At 52.4% G+C, this 25121-nt stretch overlaps 1 protein-coding gene across 1 annotated transcript; it reads left to right on the forward strand.

Annotated features, from left to right (window-relative positions):
• Positions 1 to 114: 114 nt before the first annotated feature.
• On the forward strand, positions 115 to 24717 carry VPS37A (VPS37A subunit of ESCRT-I). The gene is made up of 12 exons (XM_036764312.1): positions 115 to 393; positions 3016 to 3090; positions 7887 to 8001; positions 8955 to 9052; positions 10088 to 10310; positions 10678 to 10748; positions 19292 to 19419; positions 19498 to 19556; positions 19638 to 19706; positions 22271 to 22414; positions 22912 to 22992; positions 23426 to 24717. The coding sequence occupies exons 1-11, from the start codon at positions 248 to 250 to the stop codon at positions 22990 to 22992; spliced, it is 1209 nt and encodes a 402-aa protein (XP_036620207.1). The 5' UTR covers positions 115 to 247; the 3' UTR covers positions 23426 to 24717.
• The last annotated feature ends 404 nt before the right edge of the window (positions 24718 to 25121 follow it).

The raw sequence follows: 25121 nt of genomic DNA on the forward strand, positions 1-25121 counted from the left end.
AGCGCGAGCCCGAGGCGCTGAGCACGAACGTGTGTACGTACGCCGCGCAATTCGACGTTCCCGCACGCACGGGGCCGACGCGGACGCAGGAGGCGGAGCCTCGGCCGAGGCGGTCGGCGCAGGCGCGGAAGCGGGCGGCGGAGCGGCGGCGACCCCTTCCCCGAGCAAGAGAGTGAGTCCCGCGGCCTGACATGCCCCGGCGGCCCCGGCAGCCGCCCGCCCGAGCTCGCGGGCCCTCGGCCCAGGCATGAGCTGGCTCTTCCCGCTGAGCAAGAGCGGCGCGTCTCCCGCGGCCGGAGGCGCGGGGGGCGGCGGGGGCGGCCCGGGGGGGCTCACCAGCCTTCAGCAGCAGAAACAGCGGCTCATCGAGTCCCTGCGCGCGGCGCACGCCAGGTGAGGCCCGGCGGGGGCAAAGGCGCGGAGGTTGGTGGCGGAGCCGGGGAGGAGAGTAGGTGGGGGGGGGGAGAGAGACTCTCCGCCCCCGCTTGGGTTCCACGTGTCCGTGGGTGTGGAGGACCGGCTCATTCTGGTGCACAGGCTGGGGCTTCCCCCGGCTTGTTTTGGGTCAGCCCCGCGGTTCCCCGGAGGATTCCGGCCACAGCACCCTAACAGGCTTAGGGGCTCCACGGGGTGGGGGGGCCACAGACAGGATGGATAGACAGAGGTGAGGGACAGGGGGATCGCCCCCGCAGCCGGGGGGGGGCCTACACCCGGCCCCGCCCGCCGCTGCTCTGGAGGGGCCTTGCCTTCGCCGCCCTCTCCCCCAGCCCGGCCTCCCGGAGCGCTTGGGAGCCCACGATCACCTCCGTGGATCGCCTCCATCGATCACCTCCGTGGATCGCCTCCATCGATCACCTCCGTGGATCGCCTCGGTCTTGTGGCTCGTCCAGCGCCGGCCCTCCGCAGGCACTCCAGGCTGTTCCCAGGCCTCTCCTTCAAGTCTCGCGGCCCCCCCCCCCCCCCCCCCCCCCGGTCCATCCTGCCCTGAAAGCCCGGTCTTCCTCGCGGCTACTCGGGGCCTGGCCTCCCCCGAACCTTCTAACCTCGGTCTCCAGTCCGGCCTTAGGTGGGCCCTGTGCCGAAGCCCCCTCTCCTTGTCTCCACGTTGAGAAATCCCTGGTTCCCTTCGCAGTTGGGCCATAGGAAGCTCCGGGAGACGGAACCGTGGCGCGTCTACACCTTGGGCTGGGAGGAGGAGGGGAGACTGGAGGCTTCCCCCCGCCCCAGCTCTGTATTTCATCTTACAGGCCAGGGGATGGCACCCTGTTTTTGACAAAGGTCATTTTGGCAGCTGAGAGATTGGTGTGGAGGGGGGTGGGGGCAGCTGCATTAATTAAGTGCTGACTGTGTGCCAGGTGCCAGGAGTGCAGGTCCAAGAAAACAACCAGGGGACCTTGGAGTCGTGTGGAACTAGGGTTGTGACTGAACTTTGGGGAGAAGGGGCTTTTCCTGAGAATGGTGTCCAAGTGGACCCCGGATGTGGCAGCAGATCTGGGCTGTGGGCGAGTCAGGGGTAGAGTCTTGCCAGTCTGAATGCCCAGGACTCCTAGCATGCCCTGGACAGGATGGAGAGGTCAAAGCAGGGGAGCATAAGGCACTTTGGGGTGCCTGCCCTGTCCAGAAGGGGGCTGGCCAGGGGCCATCGGAGAGTCTGGGGGTGGCTTTGGAGCGAGCTGTGGGAGGGGAGAAAAGGGCCTTGGTGAATGGGCAGGGCTTCAGTAGGTGACAGGCTCCTGTGGGAAACTTTTCTTGTGGTTGGTTTAAGTGCTATATTGTATCACGTCCCGGAAGAAATCCAGGAAGTTTTAGAGGCTGAGTTAACAGTTGTCTAGGAATTACAAAATCCAAGAAAACATGAGCCCTGCCGCAGGACTTGTACCCAAACTTAGCAGAAGCTAAGTAAGCGGACAGTGCCAGCTCCCCGGGTCCGCTGCATGTGGCTGGACGTTCCTCCGCCTGGCCTGTCCACCCTGCAGCGGAGCAGGCCCATCTCTGGCCTCACCTTCCAGTTCTCCTGCCACACCTTTCCACTCCTCCCTGGCTGGCTGTCTAGACAGTTGTCTGCCCCATTCTCTCATCTTCAGTCTCCTCCTTGCCCACCCACGGCTTGGGAGAGCTGGTCTGAAAGTGTTCAGAGGGAGAACAGTTACTATTCCCTGAACTAAAATGCTGTAAGGGAAGTCAGCCCTGGAGGGATGGGATGTGGCCAAGACTGAAGACCAGGAGAAAGCCTTCCTCTGCAGAAGGAAGAGGACACTTGGTCTGAAGACACCCAGCAGACATTCCAAGCAGATGAGATCCTTAAGAGACGGAAAGAAGGTAGAGCCCCGAACTGGCAGCAGTAGATGTGTGGCATGGTGCTGTCCGTGCAGAGCTGCGTGTTGTAGACCGACCGAATGAACGGGGGGACATGCCCAGAAGAGGCCGACGAGAGACAAAAGGAACGGGAAGATGCGAGTTGACGAGAGGGAAGAGAAGGCAGGCACGTTTGGCCCCTAGGAAAATGGCATGCTCGTGCTGGCAGATCTGACTGCTGCACGTTCTTGGTCACCTTTCAAAGACCTCAGGAATGGGAGTGGGCCTGCCTGCTTGGAGAAGGATGTGCATAGGTCCTGTGTTCAGAAAAGAGGGAGAGGATGGAGTCTGCAAACTCTCGGCCATCGAGCTGGATTTTAATTCCTGAGGAAATTTGGAGCATGTTAAAAGTGAAACCGGTCATCTAAGTGACCCCAGAGAGCCGGCCCCATGGCCTCGATTGCCTTTGCTGATGGTTAAAGAAGAGGGTTCCGCTGTTTTTTTCCTAGACATCAGCCAAGTGTTGGACAGTGACCAGGGTTGGGGAACCTGCGACCTTGGGGCCATATGTGGCTTCCCCGTCCTTGCTTGTGACTCTGCTGGCGAGCTGGGTGATCCTAGAATTAGGCCCTTTCAGAACTGGTTGATGGCCAAGCCCTCGAAATTTTGTTCCTTCCCAACACTAATGATGTTTTTCTAACTTTTTATTTTCTTTAACAGCTTAGCTGAAATACAGAAAGATGTGGAGTACAGATTACCATTCACAGTAAACAACCTTACAATTAACATTAATATGTAAGTAGCCTGTTATATTTTCTATTTCTTTTTGCTTGCAGTGCAGTTTTCTCCTCCTCTGATGATTTCTGCCAATATTCAATGTTTTGTGGGAGTTTTGCTGGCATTTATAGGTCACAAAGCAGTTTCGTACGCTCTGAGCTTATTTGAAAAGAACAGCCTTGTGAGGTAGGTGCTGCGGCTGTTATCCCCATCATACAGATGAGGGAACACAGGCTCTGGAGATTGTTCCCGTTCCGTGGCCACATAGCTGGTAAGTGGGGTCTTAGCTGGTTGAGGAGACTGTCTACACTAGGAGCCCCTTGTTCTCTCTTCTCAGTCACTGATGATCTGTCTAAAGCAACCATGATGTCTCAGCGGCCACGTGCAGTGCTCTTTTCTCAGTCCTCCTCTTCCTTGCCTTCTGCACCCTCGGACGCTGGGGCGCTCCTCCTGGAGGCTGTCCTCTGGGTTTTCAGGATGCCCCCTGGCTTCTCCTGCCTGGCCTACTGCTCCTCCTCTGTGGCTTGACGTTCATGCAGGACATGCCTGCTACCCAGGCAACCCCAGGTTTCTATCCAGGGCCCTCATCTCCCTTGGATTTAATGCCTGTTTCTGTGCTCCCTGCCAGTTCTGCCCATCCTGTCCCAACCTCTCAGCTGACTAATCTTAGCATCTCCTGCTGCCTTTCAGACCTCAGCAGACATCTGGAATCCAGCATTCAGAACTGAACTTGTCATCTTTCCCCCAAACCCTCCCTCTTACCTTTCCAGTTATTGCTCAAGGAGCTTCATCTTCCCGGTCCCTTGGCCTCTCAACCCGGCAGGCATCCTGCTTCCTCACTTCTTCCACCCTCCCAGACCCAGTCTGTTAACGAGGCCCATGAGTTCCCCTTGGCAGCATATCTCTCCTCTGGTCCTGACCCCATCTCACACCTGGACAGTTACAATGGCTGCTAGGGGGCTGTCTGCCTCCGGTCTCTCCCCACTCCAGTCCATCCTCTATCAGCCCCCAAAATGACTTTCCTAAAGCCCAGGTCCGACCATGTCAGCCCCTCACCCAGTAAACTCCAGTGGCTCCCTATCCACGCCCCCCCCCCACCGGGATCAAACAGGAAGTGCCCTGTCTGGTGTTCAGATACCTTCTGCACATGGTCCTCTCTTCCCTTTCCAGTCTCCTTCCCCTCCCCACCATGTCCTCTTCCAGTGCCCCGGGGTCTTGGCTGTCATCCCCCCCCACCCCCGGTGCCCACAAGCCCCTTCATCTCTCAGCCCTGGGCCTTCTCTCTGGCTGTTCCCTGCTAGCTGCAATGCTTTTCCTCCTCTACTCTGACTGCAACCTCCCTGGCTTCCTGAGCCCCTGCTAAAATCCTGCCTCCCTCTGGAAGCTGTCCCCAAGCCCACCTGGTCCTCAAGAACCGGGGCATTTTGTAGAGAACTCGGACATCCACCAATAAGTGACCTCAGAGTCAGCGTGTAATCCGTGGGTGCAGGAAAGAACTGACTGAGCTCGGACGTACGTCCTTTGAGAGTTTGGTTTTTTATCCCGGAGGAGGTCGGGGAGCCACTGAAGCTCTTAGAGCCGGGGTAAGATTGTGATCGGAGGTGCGTGTCTGGAAGATGGCTTGGATGGATTGGAAAAGGAAGAGATGGGAGGCAAGCAGGTGGTAGCCTTGTGAGCAGACAGGCTGGGATGAACTGACCTGGAGGGCCTGGAGCTGACCCAACAACTAAGCCAGAAGGGTTAGAGTCTCATGGGGGAGATGGAAACGGAGCACCTCTGAGGATGTACACTGTGGTTTAAACACAAGGTTGTATGGGAGGGAGGGCCTTGTGTCAGAGCTGGTCCTTGAGCTGCACTCTTAGGAAGAGACAGATCGGAAGGGAAGGCCTTCCAGTCATGGGGGAGAGCCGGTACAGAGGCAGGACCTGGGGCCTTGTGTGTGAGGGACAAAGAGAAGGGTACAGGGCCCAGCAGGCTGGAGCCAAGGTAGCAAGGTCTTTGAAAGCCAATGTGGGTTGTGGGAACACACCAAGCAGGAGCTTGGTTGTACAGAGGAGTTGCCTGGTCAGACCTGGGATTCAGGAAAGCATGATGGAAGACAGAAGAGGGCAGGGAGGCCAAGGAGGAGGCTGTCACCACCATTCAGGCAAGAACTGCTGAGGGCTTCGACTACAGTGGTGCGAGCATGTGGGGGGGGGGGGGGAGAAGGGGCAGGTGTAGGAGCTGTTGAAAAGGTGGAGTCAGCAAGACATAGCTGATTAAACATGGGGAGAAGTCCAGCATGATGCCAAGGTTAGAAACTTAGGAGATGGGAAGAATGGTGGTATCCTCAGCAGAAACGACAAGGGGGAGGAGGCAGTTGGGGAAGGAGTGTCCAGTGAGTAGTTGGGGATGCCGGACTGAGGCCCAGGTGGGAGTGTAGATCTGGGAGGTGTCTGCAGAAGGGATGGTTAGAGCCATGTTGATGATGAGGGCCTGGATAGAGCCTTAGGGAAAACCCCCAGTGAGAAGGTAGATGTGGAAGATGAGCCGGTGGGAGAGACTGAGAAGGAGCCATCTGGCTGGAGGAGAGTGTGTCAGCAGTGTCAGGTGGAGTAGCGTGGAGACGCAGTAACCGTAAGGATGGTCATGTCATTAGTAGGGCTAGTGGGGGAGAAGAGGGAAAGGTCAGGTTTGAATGTGCTGAGTTTGAGTTATCCAGATAGGAATGGCTGTCAGAAAGGCTCCGGATGGCCACAGGACTGGAGTTGACTGTTGGTCACAAAGTCGAGAGAAGAGGCCTGAGCCTTGGGGGATAATCCCATGCTTTACTGAGGAGGGCCAAGGAGAAACAAGATAGCCAAAAGGAGCAGGCAGCAATCATTTAAGTGCTCATGTGCCAGGCGCTGCCCTAAGCCTAGAAATGCACATGGGGGAAAATGAAAGACAATCCCTGCCCTCAAAGAGCTTATGGTCTAATAAGGGAAGGCCATGCTGCCAAGGCAGCTGAATGGGGGGCCGGGGTGCATGGGTACAAAGGCCTGAGAGGCCAAAACCCAGCTGGGAAGGGATGGAGGGAACTTGACACTGGCGAGGGCATGGTCCAGGGTGAGAGGGATGAGAAGGCCTTGTCATGAAGTTAAGGGACAGGTGCCCCTCTCAGAGGGGCAGCACCTGAGAATAGCCGGGTGGGGGGGAGTAGCCAGGAATGTAGTCGGCTTCAAAATTGGGGCAGGGACAAGGAGGCAGGAACGGTGACCACTAACCATACAACCTGGAGGTACTGGAAGGGAGAGGCCTGGGGCTCAGCTCTTCCTGTCTGTGTTTTGGGCCTGTCATAGATGGCCAGAATCAATGGCCTCCAATGGATGGAACCCAGCAGTTTTAGTTCCTTGAAATTACTTTTTGACCAAAGGTAGCCTGAGAAAGGCCTGATGGCCAATGAGTAAAATGGTCCATCTGATCCTATAAGGACAGAAGATGCAGCCGACAGTCCTTGCAGATGGCCTTTTTCTTTTTTAAAAACAATTTTTTTTTTTTGCAGTAACAAAAATCTAATTTTTTTGCCTCCTACCCCCACATCAAGAAAGCAAGAAAAGCAAAACTGCTGTTACAGACATATGTGACAGGTGTCCTCATTGGTCATGTTCAAAGATAAGATGTGTCTCGACCTGTCTCCATCAGGAGGTGGGCGTCCTTTTTTGTCCTGAGACAGACTTCTGGAATCCTGGCTGCTGGTTGTGTTCAAAGGCTGGGCTTTGTCAGGGAGTGTGGTAGAAATGAGGGCCATAGTCAGTGGGATTCTCATCTCTCGGGTGTCTGGATGTGTGTCTTGGGAAAGCCACAGGTCGCTGATCCGGCCTCTCATTCAGCAGCTGGCACAGCTGTCTGATTTTTGTGCCCTCGCCTCTAAAGGGAGGAATTTATTAGATGAGTTACTCCGTGGTGTGTGGGAATGGTGGTGGGGGTCAAGTACCCTTCAGAGCCAGTCCTCTTAAGAGACACACGTGGGACGGAGGAAATCCTTCAGACAAGTTCCGAGACCATTGGGAACTGTCACATTTGGGCCTCTGGATCGTATTAGGTGGCTGGGCCTGTACCTCGCCAATATTTTCTGTGTGCCCAAGAGGCGAGCCCTAGCTGACCACGAAGAAGGCAGCTCAAAGCAAGGGCCCTTAGCCTTTGCCTGGCAAGGAAGATCAGGGACCCCCTCTCAGAATCATGGTCCTAAATGCATACAAGAAACTCAGAGGATTTCCAAGAAAACATCAATTAAGTGGAAATGCACATATCAAAATTAAAAGGAAAAAAAAATCCCGGACTCTGGCCCTCCCCCAGCTCTTTGTCCTATGATGGACCAGGTCCACATTGGCTGCTAAGTCAGATGGGGTTGACTGTCAGGCACATCTTGGAAGACAGTAAAACCACGTACTTCAGTGATTTAGTGATAGGTTTAATAGCCATCGAATAAACAGATGTACAAAACAAGGAGCAGAATCTTATTCCAAACCCATGGCCTTTTCACGAGGGAAAAGTGAACCGGCCATGGGAAGGACCTCAGATATGTCCCGCCCTCTCCTCCATGTCCGGCTTTCCCTTCCCTTCATTTCCACAGGCCAAGTCAGTAGGTTTGACCCCAGGGTCAGGTTGGCTGAAATTCCGTGGTAGCCAGCACAACCGCTGGCTTTGTGGGAGCCTCAGTTTCCCCATTAAGTGGCCCCTCGGGTGCCCCATATGGCAGGCTGGACTCTGAATTTCCACTGCCTAGCTCTAGGAGGACTGTGTGTGTTGAATGTAGGACTTACCGTGTCTTTTTCTTCTGTTCACCCCCCTAGCTTCCTTCCTCCTCAGTTTCCTCAGGAAAAACCAGTGATCAGTGTTTACCCTCCAGTACGGCATCATTTAATGGACAAACATGGAGTGTACGTTACCTGTCCATTAGTAAACAATGTAGGTATACAGTATTGGTTGATCCAAGTAAAGAGGGAAGCCCCATTCAGTAGTAACTGACCTGAATAACGCTGCATTTGTGACATTGGGGCTTTGGAAGGCTCCGTGCTGTCGATGCCACATGTTCATGTAGGCTTCCTTTGCAGGCACTTGCTTTCACCAGTACCATGGTGGCAGGTGATTCTCCCCTCTGCAGCTCTAGGTCTGAGAGACCCTGGTTTTTGCTTCTTGGAAGGATTGGAATCAGGTGGTCCCCTATTGTAATTTTGAGTGTCCCTTGCTGCATGGCTAACCTAAGGAACTGTGCCTTGGGGGCACTGACCTTTAAAGTTAACCCCTGAATCCTGGAGTCTCTGAAAAGAGTTGCCTGGTTCTCTTGGAGCTCTGTGATTCATTTTTAAGGGATGGTCTTGGACCCACTCAGCTTACTCAGTTACTGAGGCAACATGACTGAATCCCAAGCAATTGGCTGAGAAACCCACTTTAAAACGTAATCTGTGAATAGTGGTCTGCCTGCCCTTGGTCAGCAGCACTGGCCACTTTGGACCCTGCATCTTGTATGCCTGGCCACATAGGCCAAACTACAAATGGGAGTGTGCCTGTTGGTTCCTTATTGGGCCATGGAGGTGACCATGGGTTCTTGAAGGCCAGGCCATGAGAGAATAAGAGTGAGCAGGGCCTACCAGCCTGAAAGCACGCTGGCTGTAGACGTCTGTCATGCAGGGATCTGCCTGGCAAGGCTGGCACTGTAGGCAGCATGGTGGGGGTGGGGGCGGGGGCCAGTGCAGTCTGGGAAGCTACTTTGTCCTTTGTTGTGGGAGAAGCCCCCACCCTAAGGAAGTAGGGATTCTGCAAGAGCTCTTTTAACTGAGGGCTGAACTCCGGTCAGCCCTGCAGGGTCTTTCCAAGAGATCTCTTAAATATCCTAAAATACTGTTCCATTCATTTTTCAGTTTACCATGCACTCAGACCTTGGAAAAATTATTCAAAGTCTTCTGGATGAGTTTTGGAAGAATCCTCCAGTTTTGGCTCCCAGCTCAACCTTTCCATAGTAAGTATAGGTGGTACTTAATATAAACTTAATAGATATGTAGAGCCTATTCTCTCTCACAAGTTGGGGGGTTTGGTAGACTTGCCTCTGTATCCCAGCTTATCTTAATGGCTCATCAGCTCCCAGATCATTTTCCTGGGACCTGAGTCTCCTGGGACCTGAGTCTCCTGCGAAAGGAGAAGCTTGGCTCTCCCTTAACCAGTCTGTCCAGTAAAGCGGATCTCTCCTGAAGCCGGCTGCCGGTGGGTGCAGGGTTTTCTTGGTCCTCCCTTGAGACCTTCCGTCTGAGTTTCATGAGAAGGCTGTTTTCTCAGGCAGCAGGCTTGTCTTTCCAGCTTCATCCTGCACTAGGTTGTTATAAGAAAGCGTTTGATTGGTTCTTGATTGCTTTACAAGTGCAAGCTATTGTACGGGAATTTAAAAGTCTCAAGTATTTGAGGGGAAAAACTCTCTTCTGTTAGGGAAGCCTCACCCTTTACACAACAGGTGGAGACTCATTTTTTTTCGGGTCTCCCTGCCTCCAAGCCCAGCAGTTGTAGCCACTGGATCGCCTGGCCAGCTTCTGCATGTCAGTGATGGAAGACCAGGATCCTCAGCCTCATTCCACTCTTCTCTGGTTCTCAGGCTTCCTTGTTCTCCAAGGTTTCTCTGGCACTTTTGAGTAAAATGAGGAGGAGGTGGTCCATGTGTCTGGGGCTTGTCATCTGATTTGTAAATCCTATTCTGAATAAGGCAGAACGTGAGAGGCGGCTCCCGGCTCTGGTGACGGTGTGAGGAGCACTTTGTAGTGTGCTGTGTTCAGGCCATCGTGCTGTCTGGAGATCTGGCTCTTCCATGTTTCTGTCACAAAAGCTGTGTGTTGCAGTCTCCAGGCACCTGCTCACACGCTTTGTTGACTTTCCCTAGAAGGTCTCGCAAGGACCTGCCCTGCTCTTTGGTTCTGTCTTGCAGGAGTCCAGAACAAAGCATTGTCCGATGAGATGTGGCTGCTTTCCTCCCAGGTTCTGATCTTCTTGTGTCCTGCTTTCCCTTCAGCCTGTACGGTGGCCCGGCAGGGATGCCTCCTTATGCTGCTCAGGGTTTTCCATTTCTCCCCTCGTATCCTCCTCAAGAAGCAAACAGACCCATGGCTTCTGTCCCCGTGGCAGATACCGTGTCTCCAGCATCCAGTTACTCCACACCCAAACCTGCTGCTCCCTCCTGTGGCTTCCTCTCCAGCCTGCCTTTGCCCGTTCCCACCACGGATGCTCCGATGCTGGTAGGTGGCTTGGGCCGACTTGTCCACTGGGGATACTCAGAATGCCAAGAATAGGGCTGAAGAAAAACAGGAACTAAAAGCCACTCCCAGCATGCCCAGTGCATCAGGAGGAGGGTTGGGTTTGCATGCTAGGCCCTGGCGCTCTGTCTTTGAGTGAGGCTGCCACATTCTGGGTTCTGCTGCTTCAGAGTCTGGGTGAGGGCCCGCCTAGCCCACCAAAAACCTGTGTGGGAGAGTGCTCGGGCCCTTTGGCAGCTGGACTTGGAACTCACGGGCCCTGCAGTGTTCCATCTGTGGGCGCATGGCAGGCGGGTAGAGAGGATTCACAGAGCTTCAACCTTTCTAACCACATCATAACCTTCTTTAGACAGGCCAAAATGGGTGTGGTTACAAGATGCCTGATATCCCTGATGCGTTTCCAGAACTCTCAGAGCTCAGGTAAGCCCTGGACCTTTCTTCGGTCGGTCGTTGTAGTGTGTGTCTGTCCTGGGTGAGGCAGGGGAAATGGTCCTCAGCCTAGCTTGTGGCTCCCCTGAGAGAACCAGGGAGTCAGCAGTGTTTGTTAGGGCTTGCTGGGGGCCAGGCTGGGCCTATGGAGAAAAGCAACTTCGACACCTGCTCTCCTGGAGTTCCAAGGTCGCCAGGGAGGATGTGCCAACAGCCTCGTACACGCAGGATTAGACAGGAAATGGGAGGCCTCCTGCTGAAGCTGAATCTGACAGAAGCCTCAGCCCCACGTGATGGTCCTTCCACAAAATCCGTGTTTCTCTTGAGTCGGCTAGGGATTCTTTCTGCAGCATTACTACTGTACCTTGCAGACTGTGGCCTGCTCTGTATACAGCTTTACAACGTGCAGTTGTTAAGCACCTAGGGTATGGGAGATCCCTGCCTGCAAAGTCTATGCCGAATAAGAATAGGCTGTTCAGAGGGGGTCTCTAGCTGCTGGGGAAATCAGGAAGGTGTCCTGTAGGACCTGGCTTTGGAAGAAACACGTCACGGGTGATAACTTTGGTGTGTTTATGATGAGCAGATTCAGTTCTTGCTGTTGGACAGACACGGTGCCAGGGGCAGGGGTTAAGGCCCAACAGTCCCTGCCCTTGGGCGGTTTATGTCCTGATGGAGAAGTCAACAGAAACAGGAGTGATTGCCCCAGAGTGTCGTGGTGAGGGATGCTGAGTGGGGACTTTATAGGAATGAGAGGTTTACCGTGTGAGGCGCGGCCCAGGCAGAACCAGAGCCCACCTGGGACAGCATTTGGGGCTGGTGATCTGGGAGTAGCCAGGCACACTCTGTAACAACTGATGAAACATCAGGTGGGGGATGGCTAAGGAAGTAAAGCCTTCAAAGAGCAGGGAGGACAAAAGACAGAAATGAGCCGTGGCATGGCCTGTGTGGGTGATAAGAGCAAGACCCCCAGTGTGGCTGGACCATAGAGTGTGGGAAGGAGAGGCCTCTGTTCTCGGAGGGGGTGCCACATGGACACCACATACAAAATGAACACACAGTCACTTTTAATTTGGGGGAGATGTGTGGGTCAGGTGTGAAGATCAGGTCTAAGAGGTGGGGGGCATTCTGGCCTGGGACATAGCCTGTTCAGAGGCAGCAGATGGGGACCTCAGAGGCCATCTAGTCAAAAGCCCCACACTACAGATGAAGAAACTGAGGCCAGGAAGGTTAAGGGATTTGTCTCCTTGCACCTCTAACTTGTTTAAGATGTGACCTTTTATATGGTCTGTGGTGTAAGACAGCATGTCTGTCCCTGATTTCTGCCGGCTCATACTGAACAGTCTGCTGTGCTGGGTCCAGAGAAGGGCAGAATTCATCCCTGTCTTTAGGAGCTCCTGATGTGTTGGGGAAGATCTCTGCCAGATAAGCTGGGTATTAGCCAGGAGGGAAGGCCCTCTGGCATTAAGGGGCCCAGAAGGGCGCTTGCATAAGCTGATGAGGCTTGTGGAGAGGGGCCGTCCAAGCCAGGGGATGGATCCTCTCGTGTGAGGAGCTGCACATCCATTGTCACCAGGTCCTAGTGGAGATTGCTGAAAATCGGGAAGGCAGGGCTTTCAAAGCCAAACAGGGGCCCTAGAGGTAACCAGAGTGGCTGGAGTTTTTCCCGGGGGTGATACGTGGCAGCTGGAAAGCAGCATCTGGAGCGGGGTGAATTCTGAGCCAGGGAAGCCAAGCCGATGGCCTCCAGGGCTGAGCAAGCATGGCACACGCCTTTCTGGTTTTGCCCTGGTGTTTCTCAAACACTGTGCCATTCCTTTGTTTGCTGCTGGGTCTCTACCTGATCTGTTCTACAGAGTGACCTGGATGTGACTGGCACCTTCGTACTGTGGTTTGAGAGTGAGCCCTGCTACCCCCTTCCTTCCCACTTGTCTGATTTACCTCTAGATCCCTGATGGCTCCTTCAGCTGAATTTTGTTACTGTCATCCCTCCTCTTTAAGTTACTCGTTTGGTAGTTTGATCGGCTTGGCGCTGAGTCAGGGAGTTAATGTGGCATTGGCATTGTCAGGCCAGTTTACGTTTTGTTGTTTACATTTGTCTTTATTGCCATAAAGTCCGTCTCGTACTTCTGTATGGATTCCTGTCGTGTTGGCAGATTCCCACCTTTTGTGTCTCGTGTTGTTAGAACATCTTTTCTGTTTTTGCTTAGTTTTGTTGGTGATGTGCAAAAAGGTGATAACTTATTTATTTTATATACTTCAACTTTGCAGAAGTTGTTCTGCAACAAAAAACTAAGCACTGTTCTCCTTTTCTGTGCGGCTTTCTTAGTAATGATTGTGTAGTTAACATGTATGTGGCACTTCCGGTGTGCCAGGCACTGAGCAAAGGAAGCACTTTACAGTGATTGTCTCCCTTGTCTCACGAGTACCTACAAGGGGACTTGTATAGTAAATCCTTGTTTTACATGGTGCTTGTGTGACTAGTCCAGGGCCACACAGCTAGTCGTTGTCTGAGGCCAGACTGGAACTTGGGGCTTTCTAGCCTGGCTTTCTCCTTTGTCACTGATCCTCCTGGAAAGCTAGATACTGTTTACCATATTAAGGAAGTCACTTTCATGCTCTCCTTTTAACGTTGTTGTTGGGGAGTGGGGTGTCTGTGTTTACAGAAGTAGGTGGGCCTTTCATCAGAAGACTTTTCTGTATCTTGATAAATTTTTGGTTGTTTATAATTTTCCTAATATTGAGCCAACCCCACATTCCTGGTACAAATCCATCCTGGCAGTTTCTTTTTTTGGTCTCTCTCATTTAGGAAGCAAGGCCGTGTTTTTTATCAAAAAGGAATTTATTAGTTTTATTTTCTGAATTTTGTAGACAGTTTCTGTAATAGCAGAATTATTTGTCTCTGTTCACTTGTTAGAATTTGCCTGTAAGCCCGTCTGGTCCTGGGGATTTTCTTCGCTACTTCTTTTATGGCTTCTTGAATTTCTTTTCTTCTGATTGGGTTATGTTGTTTTATTTTTTGTTCTGTTAATTTGGCCGTTTTATACTTTTGTAAATATTCTTTTCATTTATGGTATTGGATTTTGTTTTTGTTTTTTAAGTCAGATTTTTTTTGTTATATTTTAAATTCCGAGCTGTTTCCCTCTGTCCTTTCCTCCCTCCCCACCCCACACTAGAGAAGGCCACCATTTGCTGCAGATTTATAAGTATATGTAAAACCACAGTACACATGCTTCCGTTCATCAGTTCTTTCTCTGGAGGAGGTTGGCATCTTCCTGTACAGGTCCTCTGGAGTCGATTCGAGTACTTAGAGCACCCAGCCTGCCTTAGCATAACTTAGATATTCGCAGTTATCCTTCAGGCAGTATTGCTGTCTCCGTATACGACATCCCCTTGGTTCTGCTCACTTCACTTTTCCTCACGTCATGCGAGTCTTTCCATGTTTTTCTAAAAGCAGCCAGTTCGTCATTTCTTACAGCTCAGTGGTCTCCTGTCATGATCGTAGACCGCAGCTTGCTCAGCCATCGATGGGCGCCCCCTCCTTTTCCAGTTTTTTGCCACCACAAAGGGAGCTGCTATTAAATCTTTTTTACATGTGAGTCTTTTTCCCTGATCACCTTGGGAAGCAGACCTGATAGTGGTGTTGCTGGGCCAAAGGGTGTACGTTCAAAGTGAGAACCTGAGCAAGCCTTAGCCTGAAAGGGCCAGGGTCTCCCATTGCATCCTGGGCCATCTCTAGTCATTCTGATGGAGAAAATGAGGCTGGTGACCTTGCACAGCCTTCCATCACTCAAATCAAAGTCAACTGCAAGTCACACCATCATCTCCCTGATGTCACCGTCCTCTTTGAGAATGAAGGACAAACACAGCAAGGACTCTTTGGGCATAATTCCAGATGGCTCTCCAAAATGGTTGGATTAGTTCACAGTTCCGCCAATGTCCCAATCTTTCGACATCCCTTCTAACATTTATCATTTTCCCCCTCTATTATTTTAGCCAACCTAATAGGTGTGAAAATATCTCAAAGTTGTTTTAATTTGCATTTCTCTAATCAATAATGATTTAGACCATGTTTTCATCTATGTTTTTTTTTTATTTCTTCGCTGAAAAACTACCTGTTCATGTCCTTTGGCCATTTATCAATTGAGGAATGACTGTATTCTTACAAATCTGACAAAGTTCTCTATGTATTTGAGATATGAGAACTTTATCTGAGAAACTGTCTCTAAATTTTTTCCCCCAATTTTCTGCTTTCCTTCTGAACCTGGCTACATTGATTTTAAATTTAATGCAATCAGAATTATCCATTTGACATCCATATGTAAGGTGTTCAAGTTCTTTCAGTTTTCTTAAGATATCTAGGGCATGTATCTATTTTGATCTTGGTAAACAGTATAAATGTGGTACCAGTTTTATTGGCATGCGTGTAATTCAGCAAACGTACAGGTTTATAATTCCTTTCATTTCTTCGCTTGTGGTTTGGCGTATTTCTTCTTTTGATACTGATGCTTTAGTTTTCCTGATGAAAGTGGTTTTTCTTTTGTCTGTTTTTTTTCCTCAAAGAAATCTTCCAGGCTTATCCCTCTATTTTTTAAGCGTCCAGTTTTGTTAATCTAGTCTTTGATTTTCAGAATTTCTATTTTGGTTTTCTGGCTGTTTTTTCTTTCTTTAACCACTTTCTTGCATTGTGGTCAGTAAAGGCTGCATTTAATTTTGCTTTTCTGTTCTGGTTCTTATACCCTAAGAAATGACCTGTTTTTGTAAAAGGGCTGTGCACAGGTGAGAAATAAGTAGCTTTTCTGTTCTTATTGTCTGCCCAAACTCCCCCCGCCCCCCCGCCCTTTAATCTCTGAAACTTTTTTTTAATCCCAAATCATTCTGGCTATCCCATGATTCCAACCTGCAGGTCTCAGGCCAAACCCTGCTTGGTCATTGCTGAGCCCTGAATGGCTCAGAATAAATGTTTCTGTTTTGGCCAGAAACCCTGAGGGTCTTCCCCTCCCGGATCAGGTAAAGAGGCCATTCTCTGACTCATTTCACATTAAGCCTTAATCACTGAATGAATTTAGTACGTGTATCGATATTGATCTGTGATCCGTATGGTGCCTTCCACTCAGTGATAAATACTCTCGTATCCAGTCTTACCCAGTGATTCTGAACCCCTGTAGATCAGCATCCATTGCCCACCTCCCGCCGCCTGATTCCTTATTCCCATGCCTCTCAAACCTCCCACCTCAGTCAGTGTTCCAACCAGACAAGGCCTAGCCCTTCTACTGTGCGCTTTGGAGTTCTTGTTCCGTAGGCAACAACCTTACCTTTAACCTCAACCTTCCTCTACCCTTCCTTCCATCTGCCAGCTGTTGCTGAAAGCTGGCTCGTTCCCCCCTTCCCCCTCCTCCCCAGGACTGGCCGCACCTTCACTCCCTCTCTTCTGCTCATTGGGGGAGGTGGGGGCTGAAGTGCTCCTTGCTCCCCCTGGTTACCTGCAGGTTCTCCCTCTACCTCCATCACTCGGGAGCCTCTCCTCTTGGAGGCTTGTGCTGTACATCTCTGTCATGCTATCGATGTCCTAGGAGCCCCTTCCTTCCTCAGTGAGTCGGGTACGTGGCTCACAGTCTTCATCTCCTCCCTAGCTCCGGCCCTCTTCCTGAAGGACTTTGGCATATGTGGTGACCCTCCTGATCACTGAGCTCTCCGGCCTTCTCACCTCCATCCGCTGCACACAAAGATGGCCATCCTCTTGATCTGGCTGTCGCCCACCAATGCACCGCATCCACGTTCAAAGATTCTGAAACCCCCTCGTGTGACCATAAACTCTTGGCTTTTTGCCTCTGCCTCTCCATACTCTTCATCCACAACATGACTTCCAGTCCCTTGACCCTGGCCATCTTTGTCATCTTTTCCTGATATTGACTCCTCGATATTGATAGCATGACAGAGATGTACAGTGTAAGCCTCCAAGAGGAGAGGCTACTGAGTGATGGAGGTAGAGGGAGAACCTGCAGGTAACCAGGGGGATGAACCAGTTCAGCTCCACAGTGGTCTTCTCTTGAATCCTCAGCTCCTTTATTAGCCAGCCAAATTTCAGCTGCTAGACGCTGCTACCACTGGACACCTTCAGTGGTACGCACGTGTTAGCTGAATGAAGGTGGAGAAAATCATGCGGCTGTTCTGATTGGGGCCGCTAGAGATTTATGTTACACAACCTCGCCTGCCTTCACTGCTGCCAAGCAATCTTAGCGCACCTCCCTTTTCAGCTCACTCACTGTTTCACACTCCATCCTGGTTCTTTCAGACCGCAGGTCTGAAAAGGTGGTACAGTGGATAGACTGCTGGGCCTGGCATCCGGAAGATGCCTCCTCATGAGTTCAGATTCAGCCACAGAGGCTCACTAACTGTGTGACCCTGTTTGCCTCAGTTTCCTCATTTGTAACATGAGCTAGAGAAGGCAATGGCAAACCCCTCCAGTGTTTTTACCAAGAAAGCCCCAGACGGGGTCATGAAGAGTCAGACGCAAGTGAACAACAGCAGCACCCCTCCTCAGATCTCCCAGGCTGCCCTCCCAGCTGAGAACCTTTCCTCCTCTGGTATCACTCAAGTGCCTCATGTCTCCATCTCTTCCCTCAGTCCTGTCTTACAGGATGGGAAGCCCTTAGCGCAGAGTTTCTCCCCATCCCAGTCCGTCCTCCATTCGACCACTAAAGTGACCTAATGTCACCCCCCCCCCCCCACTCAGTAAATTCCAGTGGCTCCCTATTGACTCCTGGAACAAATACGAAATGCTCTGTTTGACATGTAAACCCTTCCTAACCTCGCCCCTCCCCAACACGTCCTCTTCTGTCCAGTGCCCGGCCTCCCACCAGACCCTCCACCTCCTGGCTCCAGGCGTCCCCGAGCCCGGGCCACTCTCCCTCCTTCGATCTGACTGCCGACCTCCCTGGTTTTCTGGAAGTTTCGTCCAAATCCCCTCCTACAGGAAGCCTTCCCCAACCCCTCTTAGTTGTATTTCCCATCTCTCCTGTCTGGGCTTGTTTTTTATGTTGTCTCCTCCTGTAAGCTCCTTGCAAGCAGGGCCTGTCCTTTGCCTCTTTCTCTGTCTCTAGTGCTCAGCACAGTTCTGGCATGCATAGGTGCTTAATGCACATTGATTGGTTGCTTGTTTTTAGTCTTGCCTTTCCTTGCTTGTTCCTGCTTCTTTGTTTTGTCCCACCCACATTCATAGTGCTCTTACCCTGGCTTCCCCTCCACTTCCCACCCTTTTTAAAAAAGAAGAGGCTGGGGCGTGGGCATCTGTTCCTCCGGCCTCCTCTGTCCCCCTTGTCCAGACTTCAGTCGCCTGGGCCTAGCCCAAGGTTGACTGAGGCCTCATCCCTCCACCTCCCCCACTCCTTCATGTTTCCATTTTGAGCTGAATGGATTTCCACACCTTGCTCTGTCTTCTGTCCATAGCAGAATGAGAGGGCTTTGGGGTCAGTCATTTTCACAATGAGGTGGTCAGTTTTTTCCTCCTTCTTTCTCTTAAGCTCATCAGAATGTAACCAGACCACTCCCAGCCCCTCTGTCTTAGAGGTCTTTTTCCACAATCCTTAGGGATGTCCCTTCCAAGTACTCAAATGAATACCTTTTCATGTTTCTCTTGAACTCCAATGGTGGCATTTCCTCCTGACTGCTTCCCCCTGCTGACCCGGGCTAGAAAGATGACTCATTCTTGTTTCTTTTTGGATTCTCTCATCCCTTGGTCTTTCTCCGTAGAGGGCTGGGCTGGATGGGGCTGCTTCTGCTGGTCCTCCTGGGGTGACATGGGGGTGACACGGCCGTGGCCATCAGAGGGAGGTTTGGAAGGTGAATCCTTTGATTCCCGAACCCTTCTACTGTACCAGCCCAAGAGCCAGTGTTAGGAAGGACAAGAAGGCCGGTTTGACCAGATCTTAAGGGTGCCTGGAGGAGAATACAGTCTAAAAAGAAATCTGGAGATGTAGGGGAGAAGCTGGGTTGAGAAGTGCTTGAAATACCAAATGAATGGGTTTATGTATGATCCTCCACATGACAGAAAGCCACACAGGTTTGTTGAGCTGTGAGATGCCTTCATCAGACCTGTTCTTCAGGAAGATGACTTCGTAGGGGAGAATTTTGAGGAAGGGGGCCCAATCAGAAGGCTGTTCTACAGGCTGGGCAAGAATCACTCAAAGGTCCCGACCCTGCCTGGCTAGAAGGAAGGCCATGCTCTCAGTAGATGTGGGACAGTTGGTCACAGGGGCTCCTCGTTACTGCTAAGAACAGGACGATGGGGTCTGTTTGGGGCGTGTTGAGTCTGAGGTGGCTGTAGGACTCCAATAGGCATTTGGTGATGTGGGGCCACAGAGATCTTGGTGGAATCCATGGCACCCAGGGCAGAGGAGGACTAAGGAAAGAGCATGAGAGAGAGAAGAGGGCCTGAGACAGCCCAGGGGGAGGGGGGACCTCAGAGAGAGGAGGGGGTGGGGAGCCTGGGGCGGGCAAGGCGCTCACCCACTGTCATTTTCCCTGTGTGCTCCCAGCCTGTCGCAGCTAACAGAGATGAATGAGCAAGAAGACGCGCTCCTGGAGCAGTTCTCAAGTCTGCCCCAGCTGCAGCAGGTCATCACAGACAAGGATGGCCTGGTGAAGAGCATCGAGGAGCTTGCCCGTAAGTCTCACCCCTTCCTGTGCCTGCCTTCTGAGAAGCGCCTCTGTTAGTGCCTTCACCGTGGCCTTCCTCTTGCAGGGAAGAACCTCCTTCTAGAGCCCAGCCTGGAAGCCAAAAGGCAGACGGTCCTTGACAAGGTCAGTGCGCTGATTCTCATGGAGGAGGAAAGGAGGACAGGAACGGGAAAAAGCCAACACACTCTTTCTGCTCTTCCTTAGTACGAGCTGCTCACCCAGATGAAGTCGGGCTTTGAGAAGAAGATGCAGAGGCAGCACGAGCTCAGTGAGGTAGGACCGTCTGCTCTCTGGCTTCGGGCCCTCTGGTCCGGCTCCCACCTTCCTTCCCATCACGAGAGCTCCACCCTGTGTCTCAGGAGGCTCCTTGCTGGGGGATGGCCTGATGCCTGATTGAGACTCTGGAGTGGGGGGCCCTGAAGGATGGAGGCAGAAGGCCACCTTGGGGTCGTGGGGTTTAGATTGAGGAGGTACGTGAGAGATCCAAGGCGTCCTGCTTCTTGTGAATAAAGCCACGTTCTAGTCTCCGGGGGGTTCCATCCCAACCGGCCTCAGGGATCCCTCGACCTGTTCCACATCTCCCAGCCACAGCCTTTGGTGCCTTTCCCCCGCATTAGCTGGTGCCCACATTGGGTATTTGGATTTGGCTGTACACGTGTGCGTTTTCTGTCCTGTCGGACCCTTACTGACTGACTGACAGCCTCCTTGGACACTTTCCCTCCTTGGATTTGGGGGCACTGTCCTTTCTTCGTTCTCCTCCTGCCTGCCTCGTGGCACCTTCTTAGCCACTGTCCAGGGCCTGCCTCTCCGTGGGAGCATCCCCCAAGGTTGCGTCCTGGGCGTTGGCGTCTGCCTTCCTTGATGGTGTGATGGGTGCCCCTGGGGCTGCCAAGGACAGTGCGCACACTGTGACGTGTGTCCTGTCTGAGCGCACACGTGCACATTCTGGTCATAGCCCCCACCGGATATCTGTAGGTGCCCAGGGCAGTCCTCATCCCATCTCCCCGCAGACTTGGCCCTTTCAGGTGTACCCCCGGTCTGCCTGAGCTCAACCCAGCACGTCTCTGGCTGCATGTCATCTCCCGCATCCTCACTGGCCTCCTTTCTGTTTGCCTCTATGGCCCTGCCATCTCTGGCCTCTGGGCCTTTGCTCACCCATATCTGAAATCTCGACTGCATCCTCCCTGCCATCTTCAGAGCCCATCTCAGGGGCTGCCTCCTCCATGAAGCCCTTCTGGATACCCCCAGCTGTCAGAAAGCTCAGCGAGATCTCGCAGCCTCAGCAGGCTGTCCTTTGTTCCCACTGATGTTGGAGGGAGTGAGGATAAGCCTGGGTCCAGAGGTGAGCCCTCAGGGGCTCTATGATTGCTCTTTGATGCTCAGAGTTGAGGAGACTGCATGACAAACGACTCACGGCCACACAGGAGAAGACAGAGCCGTGTTGTCGGGGTGGCCACCTAACCAAAGGGCTGCTGATGGGCTTGTGTGGCAGTGCTGTGTCTGGGGTGAGGGGCATCAGCCTTGTGTCTCACCCTCTGAGGTGCCAGGCTCTGCTCCCATCTGTCTGGGTGGTGGGCCCAAACCAGGGCTCGGCAGTGTGCAGGGCAGTGCCTCACAGTTGTCCACCTCCTGGCCATGGCTGGTCTGAGCGAGTTGTCAGTGCTCCTGGGTCAAGGTCCTGCCCGGCTTCCCTCAGACCCCAGGTCACAGCACCAAGGTGTGGGAGCAGGTTTAGAGGGTTGTTCATCTTCTCCTTGGTCCTTTTAATGTCCTGACTGTGAACGCTCCCCAGCCCTCCTTATTGTACTACCCTGGCATAGTAAGTGCTTAGTAACCATGAGGGAGCTGGGGCAGGAACCTTGGTGGGAATCTGGCAGGCAGAGCAGAGAGGGGAGACTGAGTGCAGCAAAGGCGTGGAGGCAGGAGGGGAGTCCCCATAGTCTGGTCTGCTGGGAATGGAGCTGGGGCAGCAGGGGTGGAGGGGAAGAAATCTGGGGGGGCCTGGGATGGGAAGAGTGACCTGATCAGAGACCATTAGGAAGATGTTACTCTGGTAGTGAGCAGGGTGAGAGCAAGAAAACGCCCCCAAGTCAGGGGACCCACCTGGGAAACCATGACTGTCATTCCAAGCGAGTGAGACCCGTAGCCATTGGGCCGGACAAAGAAGGGCAAAGCTTGTTGTGGAGAGGGGCGGGGGGGAAGGGAGTGGAGAAAGGGGGGGAAGGGGGAGTCACCTTGCTGCACCCAGCACGCCATTAGGCGGAGAGGGCCAGCACCATCCCAGGACCTTTTTGCGGCTGGCAAATCCAGGATGGATTTCTTGGTGCACACAACTCACTTTGGGAGGTGTTTTCTGTTTTTAAGGTTTTTTTCTATTTATTTGAATCCTTGGCATCCACAAAGTGAGTCGATTCTGTTTCTGTCTTCCTTTGTGGGAACTCATTCTCGACAGGCTATGCTGCTTCCCCGGAGGGCCCGCTGTCTGACATGGAAGCGCACAAGCCCCTCTAGGCTGTTGGATAAGGAAGGGCTCGTAGCGGCCACCACAGTCCAGTTATTTGAGACTTCCCAGTGACCCAGACCGTGCAGAGTGGGATGTGTGGTTTTCATCCTGTTGCCTTTTAGAAAGCCCTGAAAGGAGAAAAGGAGGTTGGGGTCTGGAGGGTCCCCAGCATGGCCTCCAAGGGTACCCTGGATGCGTTGTCCATCTGCCAGGGCTCAGCTTTCGTCTGCACGGGGAATCTGGAGAGGGAGCCGGGCCGAGGCTGGGAGAGGGCTCCTCTTCTACTCGGCAGTCCCCGTGTGGGCCTGAGACCCTATTCCATCCTTTCTTTCAGAGCTGCAGCGCCAGCGCCCTCCAGGCGAGGCTGAAGGTGGCAGCCCACGAGGCCGAGGAGGAGTCAGACACACTTGCGGAGGACTTCCTCGAGGGGAAGATGGAAATAGATGATTTTCTCAGCAGCTTCATGGAAAAGAGAACCGTATGTACTAGTGTGCCACCCCAGCCTGGTCACTGGGCAGATACTTGGCTGGCCACCTAGAGGACGTGCATGTGCTCGGCAAGCCTGGCAGCCTCTGAGCTCTCTTCGGGAGAGCCCTGCCTTGCGTGTCTCCAGTCAGCAGAGGCTGGGGTGGGTGGCATCCATCCACATCCACCCTCACCGGCCCTCCTGACGGCTGGGGGTGTCCTCGAGGATGCTCCTGAGTGCATGTGGCACCCCCACCCTCCACTTGTCCACTTGATTGACCCTGCAGAGGAAAATAAGAGTTTTCCTTAACCTTCCTGGCTGCAAAGGGTTTGTTTTGTGTGTTATTGTGACCAGACAGACAAGATTTGGAGCGGGGAGGGTTGTCTCTTCTGGAAGTTGAAGGCAAAGGGCTTGGAGGCAGGGCTTCTCCAGTGTCCTCAGGGGGCTTTGAGCCATCATGACTTGGGCATGGTGGGGATGATGGCCGCTTTCTCTCTGTTCCCCTCTAGATTTGCCATTGTCGCAGAGCCAAAGAGGAGAAGCTTCAGCAGGCGATAGCCACCCACACCCAGTTCCATGCTCCCCTCTAGGTAAGCGTTTCCTCTTGGGCCGACCTCCCAGCTGGCCTTGGGGGCTCTTTTCCTTTGCTTAGTTCTTGCTGTGAGGTGCCCCCTCCTTCTCCTCATACTTGGATGAAGGTCCCTGGCCAGGCTCCGGCACTTTAGCGGTTCTGCTTCTGATGAGATCTGATCCATCTTGACTCACATACCTATGCACCCCAGCCCCGCCCCTGTCCCTGTCCTGAGTTGCTTCTTTCGTTTCCCCTTTCTGAAGCTGGCAGGGCTTTGCCCCCTCCGACTGGACTTAGGCTCCCTGTGGGCAGATGTTTATTATTCACTGTCTGGGCTTGGGCCGAGGATGTTGCTGAGGGGCAATCAGTAAGGGTGCGAGCCAGGTGCCATGCATCTGTCTCGTTGTCTGAAGTGTCCTTTCGAGTAAATTTGAGGGTTTTTTTCTTTGCAGATTTTCCTGAAACATGAACTGCCAAGAGAAGAATGAACAGTCCCAATTAAGCACACTTTAAATAGATGTGATTTGCAAAAGGCGTTTCATCCTAATGGTTGTATTGTGTAGTAGAGATTAACTGTATCCATTGCGTAGAGCTGGGCCTGATTTTCTACAAATTAGGATGCCTTTTATTATCTATGTTTGAGAAATCTTTCTGCACTCTTTGCACTAAAAATATCCTTTGTATTTATTGTTGATAAAGTCTTTTACCATATTTAAGTTTCTGCTGCTATTCCCTGATTATTAGAAATTAAATGCCTATGCATGTAATTTTGGATAAATTCAAGTATTTTATAAATTCATATTCTTTTAAATTCATACTTTAACTGAAATGGACTGGTTTATTTTTAAAGAAAGTCTTGTTTTGGGGTTTTTTAAGTTACTATTTTGGGGTAGTGGTCATTAAAATATCACATTCCCTTTACTTTCAGGGAAATGTTTGTTCCTAAGTGATTATGCCAATATGTGGAGCTTTAGTCAGCAGCCCATTGCGTGGTGCTGATTGACTTGGGGTCTGCACTCCAGTGGCACCCACAGGAGCCTTCTCAGCCCGGCCCTGGTGGGAGCACCAACCCTCATGGAGCTCCAGGAGGTGGTTCATCCCCAGAAGGCTGGCTGCCCTCCAGGCCCTGCCTTTGTCTTTGTGTTGGGTGCTTCTGGCCACAGCTGCACTGAAGAGGAAGATGCATCTGGCCAGGTGGGACCTGTGCCTGAAATCACAAAAGATATAATGAATGATTCTGAAGCCAGCATGTGCTCTGCAAATGTATTGGTTTGATGTTTTAAAGGAAGGCCATGTCCAGAAGGGCAAGGCCCCCACACACGAGCCATCCTGTAGGACTGGCCAGGCTGGGTCATTTGGAAATGGATCCTCTAAACAGCTCGTTACAAGAGAGGTAATAGAAGAAAACCTGGGTGTGTGTCCTGGCTCTGCAGGGGGATGTCTGGACACAGGCCAACCATTTTTTCCCCTAACTGCTGTTGTCGATGATTTTTACCTCTGATTGGACACCAAGTGAAAGCAGTGTGGAGTGGTGAAACACTCCTGGATTTGAAGCCAGAGGAGCTAGGCTCTGCCACAGCCTCACTGGGTGACCTTGGGTCGGGCCCGTAACCTCTGTGGGCCTTGGTCTGTAAAGGAGGCGTCATGACATCTCTGGGAGGATTTATCGACGTGTGTAAGATGAGAGGGCAGGCTCTGTGATCTCATGAACAAATAAAAATCATTACACTGTTCTTGTAAAGGTGAACTGAATGCATCTGTTACATTCTGTCATTACAAACCCTAGCATACCGAACTGTTCCTTCTTGTGGTAGAAGTCGGGCATCTTCATAAGTGTGACGTGCAGTGAGGCTCAGGGCTGGCAAAGAGACGGTCAGGCCCAAGCCCTTGTCATCCAGGCCTCGAAGGAGCTCAGCATCATGCCCCAAGAATCAGGGCCACAGGCCTGCGGTCAGCTCTCGACAGCAAGAGGGGTTATCCTTGTGCTTGCCCCCGGAGGGCAGGACTAGCACCAGTGGTGAGCGATGCCAAGAAGCCAGTTGAGGCTTGGCATGCCATCCCAAAGGGAATGGGCTAGAGGAAATCCTGTACAGGGGCAGGGTGGACCTTTGGCCTCTGAAGTCTCAATTCTGAGATTCCTCCTTTAGC

The sequence above is a fragment of the Trichosurus vulpecula genome, chromosome 6 (genome assembly GCF_011100635.1).
Source record: "Trichosurus vulpecula isolate mTriVul1 chromosome 6, mTriVul1.pri, whole genome shotgun sequence".
Taxonomy (NCBI): Eukaryota; Metazoa; Chordata; class Mammalia; order Diprotodontia; family Phalangeridae; genus Trichosurus; species Trichosurus vulpecula.

Bases quoted from the DNA above. Each gene is read 5' to 3' on its own strand.
- VPS37A (XM_036764312.1), top strand. From the start codon at position 248: ATGAGCTGGCTCTTCCCGCTGAGCAAGAGCGGCGCGTCTCCCGCGGCC. The intron at 19,557-19,637 runs GTCAGTGCGCTG...GCTCTTCCTTAG, and splicing joins GGCAGACGGTCCTTGACAAG to TACGAGCTGCTCACCCAGAT. The intron at 22,415-22,911 runs GTATGTACTAGT...GTTCCCCTCTAG, and splicing joins GCTTCATGGAAAAGAGAACC to ATTTGCCATTGTCGCAGAGC.